Consider the following 7,500-nt stretch of genomic DNA (forward strand, 5'->3'; position numbering starts at 1 on the left):
CGGCCGTCGGCCGGGTAGACCTGCTGTCGGCCGGCGGGCGGCTGCCGGGTAGACCTGCTGTCGTCCCCCGGGCAGCTGGGTAGACCTGCTGTCGTCCCCCGGGCAGCTGGGTAGACCTGTTGTCGGCCGGCCGCCGGGTAGACCTGCTGTCGGCCGTCGGCCGGGTAGACCTGCTGTCGGCCGGCGGGCGGCTGCCGGGTAGACCTGCTGTCGTCCCCCGGGCAGCTGGGTAGACCTGCTGTCGTCCCCCGGGCAGCTGGGTAGACCTGTTGTCGGCCTGCCGCTGGGTTGACCTGCTGTCGGCCGGCCGGCGGCCGGGTAGACCTGCTGTCGGCCGCCGGGCGGCTGCCGCTGGGTAGACCTGTTGTCCGCCTGCCGCTGGGTAGACCTGCTGTCGGCCGCCGGGCGGCTGCCGGGTAGACCTGCTGTCGGCCGGCCGGCGGCCGGGTAGACCTGCTGTCGGCCGGCGGGCGGCTGCCGGGTAGACCTGCTGTCGTCCCCCGGGCAGCTGGGTAGACCTGCTGTCGGCCGCCGGGCGGCTGCCGGGTAGACCTGCTGTCGGCCTGCCGCTGGGTAGACCTGCTGTCGTCCCCCGGGCAGCTGGGTAGACCTGCTGTCGGCCGGCCGCTGGTTTGACCTGCTGTCAGCCGGCGGGCCGCCGTGCGATGCGTCGAGCGGCTCTCCCCTATCGGCCTGAGCCCCTCGCCGCCTTCGCTTCTCCCCGAGAGGGAGGGAGGGAGGGAGGGAGAGGGCCTTCGGAAGCCGGCGGCGCTCCCTCCCCCGTCCGGGTCCGAGCAGATGGCGGCCCGGCTTCCACCTCGCTTTCTGCTTGGCTGGCTCGATCAGCGGGGCTGCCGTCTGCCTGCAGGCTTCAGTGGGGCCGGCCGGGGGCGAGCGGGAAGGAAGGCGCCGTCGGAGCGAAAGCCTCCGAGAGAGAGCCGGCGAGAAAGCTTCCTCGGAAAGGGAGGGCGCCGAGCCTCAAGCTGCCGGCGGCCCCGTCGGCCCGCTCCTCAGCCCCCGCAGGCGTTGTCGCCGTGCCGAGCGGCCGGCCGCTTGGGGAGCCGCCTGGGGCGTGGGTGGGTCGGGGCCACCGCCGTCGGCCCCAGCTGTCGCCCAGCAGGGGGGCGGGGAAAGCCCGGAAGGCGGTGCCAGGCAGGGTGACGTCGCAGGGCGGGGCCGCCCGGCAAGCGTCGCCAACCGGGGGCGGGGAAAAGCCCAGAAGGCGGTGCGCCGCGGGAGCCGGCGGCGAAGGGCGGTTCCGTGCCGGGCCCGCACGAGGCGGGCCCGGGGCCGACGACCTCCGCGGACCGCCGGAGAGCCGGCATGAGCAGGCGGCCGCCCGCCCGCCGCCTCTGCCGGCGATTCGAGTCCAGTGACGCGGGGGGCCGGCGGCTTCCAGCCGCGTCCCACCGCACGCTTCCGCCTGCTTCCATTCTCCCGCTGTCCGCCCCGAGGTGCGGCTTGCTGGCTGGTGGCGTGTCTCTGCTCCCCGCGGGGTGGGGACGCCCCGTTGCCGGTCGAGCGCGTCGGCGGGCCGGGCGCGGGCCGCGGGCTGCCCGTCGGCTCGGCTGGGAGGCGTCTGGCCGCGCAGGCAGGAAAAGAAATCCGATGGGCCGAGAATTTTTGATCCCGGCGAAGCGTTCGTGTGCCACCCCGACACAAGAGCCGTCCTTTCGGGAAAAGACAAAAGAAGAAGGGAAGGGGTGGGTGCGCGTGTGTCTGTGGGTGCGGGCGTGTGCGCGTGCCCGCGTGCGTGAAAAGAAACCAAAGAAAGAGACGGTCAGAAATACGCCTCGGCCTAGAGAACGGGAATATCGGGCGGGACGGGGCTGCCGGAGCTATCCGACGGCCGAGGGGCGCACAGGTCTCCCGGCTCCGGGGCCGGCGGACGCCGCCGGGCACGTCGTCAGAAGCCGCAGGGGCGGCCGGCGTGGAGCCGGCCGACAGGGCTACCCTGGTGGCGGGCGGGACCCACCCGGGAGGTTGGGTTCACCGAGGGCCGGGGCCGGGGCCGGGGCCGGGGCCGGGGCTGGCCAACAGGTCTAGCCCAGGGGCGGGCAGGCGGGCGTCCCCGGGAGGCCGGGTCCGCCCAGGGCCGGGGCCGGGGCCGGGGCCGGCCGACAGGCCTGGTCCGGTGGCGGGACACGAGGCAAACTTCAGAGGGGTACCCTTGTCCCCCAGGCGGGGTAGACCTGTGGTCCCCAACCGGGGTAGACCTGCTGTCCGCGGTCGCGGTAGACCTGCTGTCCCCGGCCGGGGTCGACCTGCTGCCCGTGGTTGGGGTAGACCTGCTGTCCGCGGCCGGGGTCGACCTGCTGTCCCCGGCCGAGGTAGACCTGCTGTCCCTGGACGGGGTAGACCTGTTGTCCCCCCGGCCGGGGTAGACCTGATGTCCCTGGACGGGGTAGACCTGTTGTCCCGCGGTCGGGGTAGACCTGTTGTCCCCCCGGCCGGGGTAGACCTGCTGTCCCTGGACACGGTAGACCTGTTGTCCCCGGCCGGGGTAGACCTGATGTCCCTGGACGGGGTAGACCTGTTGTCCGCGGCCCGGGTAGACCTGCTGTCCACGGTCGCGGTAGACCTGCTGTCCGCGGCCCGGGTAGACCTGTTGTCCCTGGACGGGGTAGACCTGTTGTCCGCGGCCGGGGTAGACCTGCTGTCCGCGGTCGCGGTAGACCTGCTGTCCCCGGCCGGGATAGACCTGATGTCCCTGGACGGGGTAGACCTGCTGTCCCTGGACGGGGTAGACCCGCTGTCCCCCGGCCGGGATAGACCTGCTGTCCTTGGTCGGGGTAGACCGGCTGTCCCCGGCCGGGGTAGACCTGCTGTCCCCGGCCCGGGTAGACCTGCTGTCCGCGGTCGCGGTAGACCTGTTGTCCGCGGCCCGGGTAGACCTGTTGTCCGCGGTCGCGGTAGACCTGTTGTCCGCGGTCGCGGTAGACCTGTTGTCCGCGGCCCGGGTAGACCTGTTGTCCGCGGTCGCGGTAGACCTGTTGTCCGCGGCCCGGGTAGACCTGTTGTCCGCGGTCGCGGTAGACCTGTTGTCCGCGGCCCGGGTAGACCTGTTGTCCGCGGTCGCGGTAGACCTGCTGTCCCCCGGCCGGGGTAGACCTGCTGTCTGCGGCCGGGGTAGACCTGCTGTCCGCGGTCGCGGTAGACCTGCTGTCCCCGGCCGGGATAGACCTGATGTCCCTGGACGGGGTAGACCTGCTGTCCTTGGTCGGGGTAGACCGGCTGTCCCCGGCCGGGGTGGAGCTGATGTCCCTGGACGGGGTAGACCTGTTGTCCCGCGGTCGGGGTAGACCTGTTGTCCGCGGCCGGGGTAGACCTGCTGTCCGCGGCCGGGGTAGACCTGCTGTCCGCGGTCGCGGTAGACCTGCTGTCCCCCGGCCGGGATAGACCTGCTGTCCTTGGTCGCGGTAGACCGGCTGTCCCCGGCCGGGGTGGAGCTGATGTCCCTGGACGGGGTAGACCTGTTGTCCCGCGGTCGGGGTAGACCTGTTGTCCGCGGCCGGGGTAGACCTGCTGTCCGCGGCCGGGGTAGACCTGCTGTCCGCGGTCGCGGTAGACCTGCTGTCCCCGGCCGGGATAGACCTGATGTCCCTGGACAGGGTAGACCTGCTGTCCCTGGACGGGGTAGACCTGCTGTCCCCCGGCCGGGATAGACCTGCTGTCCTTGGTCGGGGTAGACCTGCTGTCCCCGGCCGGGGTAGAGCTGATGTCCCAGGAAGGGGTAGACCTGCTGTCCCCCGGCCGGGGTAGACCTGCTGTCCGCGGCCCGGGTAGACCTGTTGTCCGCGGTCGCGGTAGACCTGTTGTCCGCGGCCCGGGTAGACCTGTTGTCCGCGGTCGCGGTAGACCTGTTGTCCGCGGCCCGGGTAGACCTGTTGTCCGCGGTCGCGGTAGACCTGTTGTCCGCGGCCCGGGTAGACCTGTTGTCCGCGGTCGCGGTAGACCTGCTGTCCCCCGGCCGGGGTAGACCTGCTGTCTGCGGCCGGGGTAGACCTGCTGTCCGCGGTCGCGGTAGACCTGCTGTCCCCGGCCGGGATAGACCTGATGTCCCTGGACGGGGTAGACCTGCTGTCCCTGGACGGGGTAGACCTGCTGTCCCCCGGCCGGGATAGACCTGCTGTCCTTGGTCGGGGTAGACCGGCTGTCCCCGGCCGGGGTGGAGCTGATGTCCCTGGACGGGGTAGACCTGTTGTCCCGCGGTCGGGGTAGACCTGTTGTCCGCGGCCGGGGTAGACCTGCTGTCCGCGGCCGGGGTAGACCTGCTGTCCGCGGTCGCGGTAGACCTGCTGTCCCCGGCCGGGATAGACCTGATGTCCCTGGACGGGGTAGACCTGCTGTCCCTGGACGGGGTAGACCTGCTGTCCTTGGTCGGGGTAGACCTGCTGTCCCCGGCCGGGGTAGAGCTGATGTCCCAGGAAGGGGTAGACCTGCTGTCCCCCGGCCGGGGTAGACCTGCTGTCCGCGGCCCGGGTAGACCTGTTGTCCGCGGTCGCGGTAGACCTGTTGTCCGCGGCCCGGGTAGACCTGTTGTCCGCGGTCGCGGTAGACCTGTTGTCCGCGGCCCGGGTAGACCTGTTGTCCGCGGTCGCGGTAGACCTGTTGTCCGCGGCCCGGGTAGACCTGTTGTCCGCGGTCGCGGTAGACCTGTTGTCCGCGGCCCGGGTAGACCTGTTGTCGGCGCCGGCGCTGGAAGTTCACCAAGGGGTCGGTGTTTTCAGCTGCCTCCAGTTACGTCAAGCTAGGAGGCGGCTAGCGCCACCGCTTTGCCCCGGTCACGTACGCTACGTTCACTTGCAGCGAGGGCGGCCTCGGACACATATCTCCGTATTATGGGAGCGAGGTGACGGGCCGTCTCCCCCAGGCTGTTACCGTGCCTGTGTCCTCCGAGGCGGAGCTACGGGCCGGCCGCCCGGCCGGTCGCCGGCGCCAAGCTCAGAGAGAAACCGAAAGGGAGAGCGCCGGCAAGGGAGGCCCAAGCACCGAGAGGGTTGCCGCCTCGGCGGGACGAGTCGCGGGGCTCGTCCTGCTTCCCGTACCTATCCATCGTGCCGATGGGCCAGCTTCGTTTGCGAGGCCGCGGAAGCGCGCTACTGCTGCCAGAGAGAGAGAGTGTGCTGCCTAGGCGGGTCGAGTCGCGGGGCTCGTCCCGCTTCCCGTGCTACCCATCGTGCCCGATGGGCCCAGCTTGTTCCGGTGAGGCCGAGGAAAGCGTGCCGCTGCTGCCAGAGAGAGAAAGCCGCTCGGGCGGCCGAGGCGAGAAGGGAAAAGGGTGTGGAGGAGGCAGAGAAGCCGCAGGCCGGGTCCCCCCCGCTCTGGTCGTGCTGCTGCCGATTCCGGTCCAGTCCCGCCTCCCTCCCCCCCCCCACCCCAACCCTGGGGTGGGGAAAAACCGAACGCTGGTGGCTGGCGGGCGAGGCGGCGGCGCCTCGTCCCCCTCATGTGCTCGGCCTTAAGCCGGGGCCCCCCTCGGCGGGGTGCGGTTTTTTTCGGCTGTCGGTCTCGGTGGGGCACGGTGGCCGGCAGCCGCGGGCAGACGTCGGCCGGGGGCGCCTCTGTCGTTGTTCGAGCCCCGTACGAGGCTTTACCCCCCGCCCCGGCCCTTCCCCGAGAGTCCCGAAGACCGGGTTGCCCGGTCGGCCGAGGCTGGCGGCGCCCCGTTCCCCGCTCCCGACCCGCTGTTGCCAGGTGTGAGAGAGCCGTGTGTCGGAAAGGGGCTGCGGGGGACGCCCGGTGGGGCGCGCGGCCTTGCCTTCGGCTTTGCCCCGCTTTTTGCCGCTCCAGGGGCTCGGTGACGGGAGAAGTCGCCCGACGGGAATCGCGGGGCCGGGGTGGCGGCACCCCGTCCCTCGCCCCGAGTTGTTGTGGCCCTCGTCCCCCTTCCTCGGCCTTAAGCCGGGGACCCGCGCTTTGCGGGCGGAATTGTTTCAGGGGTGGCGGCCGGCCGCGGTGGCCGGCCCCTGCCCGCGTGCGGACCCGGACGCGACGGGGAAAAATGTCCCCGGCGAGAGAGATATATGGCGCGGGCGAGGCGGCGGCGCCTCGCCCCTTCCTCAGTTGTCGTGGCCGGTGCGGACCGAGCCACCGTGGCCCGGCGGGCTGCGTCGCGAACGGGTCCCCGCTTCGTTTTCTTTCGCTTTTGTAGGCGTGCGGCGGGCAGAGCGTGGGGGTCTGCCTTGCCGTACTTTTTTGGGTGTGAGGGGTTTCTGCCCCCCTGCTCCCATTGCGGCCCTAAGCCGCGGCACCGAGAAAAAAAACAGCGTCTGGAGGTGTGCGGGCCCCCCCGACCCCAAGCGAAAAGCGAAGGGGGCAGGGAGAAAAAAACCCTCGTGGTTGTCGGCGGTGGTGTTGGGGGAGTGAGAGGCGCGGGCCTCGCCCCCACCCACCCCCGGGCCCGCGGCCCCCGTGGCTAGCACGGGTCTTGAGACGCGCGCCGTGTGTGCCTTTTTATTTTCTGCTCCTGGTTTGCCGTTCTCTCCCCCGGTTGGTTTTTTTTTTTTTTTTTTTTCCTCCGCGGGGGGGGAAAGCCGATCGCCGCGAGGCCGGGCGAAAAGCCGGGTTTTGGGGCCCCGTGGCCTCTCACGGTCGGTGGCAAACCTTTTTGTCGCACGCTTCGGATGGGTTCCCTCGGGGAAGAGGGGAAAGGGGGTGAAAACCCCCCGACCCCCGGCCCCGGCGGGGTGCGATGTCCCATCTTTGCCGTTGTCCAGTTAGAGGGAACCGTTGTCCGCAGATGCGGGTGGGTGGCGGCACCCCCCGTGCGCTCCTCCCGCTGCGATCAGCCGAAATTGTCCCGAAAGCCAAGCGGCCCGCCGGCGTCGGCGGGCCCCTGGGGCGCGTCGAGGAGGCTCGACGGCGCCGAGCCCGCGGGGGCGGTCTCTCGGGGACGAGTTCCCCCGCTCACACGCACTCACGCGGAGTCCCGCGGCCATCCGCCCGCTGCCCGCCTGGACTGTGGCGGTGTCGGCCACGGTGGGTGCGCACGTCGGGGCTGCCGTCGCCGTTGTCCCAGGACCGTGGCCGCGGGGCCCTTGTCGTCGCTCCTTGGTTCTTGTCTTCACGCTCCTTGCTTCTCCTCCTCCTCCTCCTCCTCCCTCCTTCTCCTTTCTTTTTCTCCTCCCCACACCAAACCCGATCGATGAGGCTTTTCGGGTCGCGTCGGAGAGGGCCCCCGGCGGGCCGGCTCCTGCCGGGGCTTCTCTGTCATGGGGAAGCCCACGGCGGTGTGTCCGGTGCTTGGCCAGGGTTGGTCTCCTCTCCAATTCGCTTCCCGTCGCAGGCGAGGTTCTGGCGTCCCTTTCCCCGCTCTGCCGGGGAAGGGCGTCTTTAACCGTCCCGGGCTGTGTGACGGCCGCGTGGCCCCGCGAGCCCCTCAGGTGTCCTTGGACTTAAAACCCCAAGAAAAGCCGTGTGGCGAGGTGGTGCCGGCCCCGGTCGCCGGGAAAGGAAAAAAGCGCCCCGTGGGTGCCGGCCGCGAGCAGCGCTCGGGCG

The 7,500-nt window shown here is 71.0% G+C and overlaps 1 protein-coding gene across 1 annotated transcript in view; it reads right to left on the reverse strand.

Annotated features, from left to right (window-relative positions):
- Nucleotides 1-6,703, reverse strand: part of LOC131589819 (collagen alpha-1(I) chain-like) — an 11,416-nt gene extending 4,713 nt beyond the window's left edge. Inside the window, exons 1-6 of the mRNA XM_058859595.1 lie at nucleotides 6,593-6,703; nucleotides 5,385-6,240; nucleotides 1,994-2,192; nucleotides 978-1,670; nucleotides 818-925; nucleotides 615-717 (exon numbers count right to left, since the gene is read on the reverse strand). Of these exons, the coding sequence (XP_058715578.1) occupies nucleotides 615-717; nucleotides 818-925; nucleotides 978-1,670; nucleotides 1,994-2,192; nucleotides 5,385-6,240; nucleotides 6,593-6,703 (2,070 nt within the window). The remainder of the gene's footprint in view (nucleotides 1-614; nucleotides 718-817; nucleotides 926-977; nucleotides 1,671-1,993; nucleotides 2,193-5,384; nucleotides 6,241-6,592) is intronic.
- Nucleotides 6,704-7,500: the final 797 nt, after the last annotated feature.

This window comes from Poecile atricapillus, chromosome 30 (assembly GCF_030490865.1).
Source record: "Poecile atricapillus isolate bPoeAtr1 chromosome 30, bPoeAtr1.hap1, whole genome shotgun sequence".
Classification (NCBI taxonomy): Eukaryota; Metazoa; Chordata; class Aves; order Passeriformes; family Paridae; genus Poecile; species Poecile atricapillus.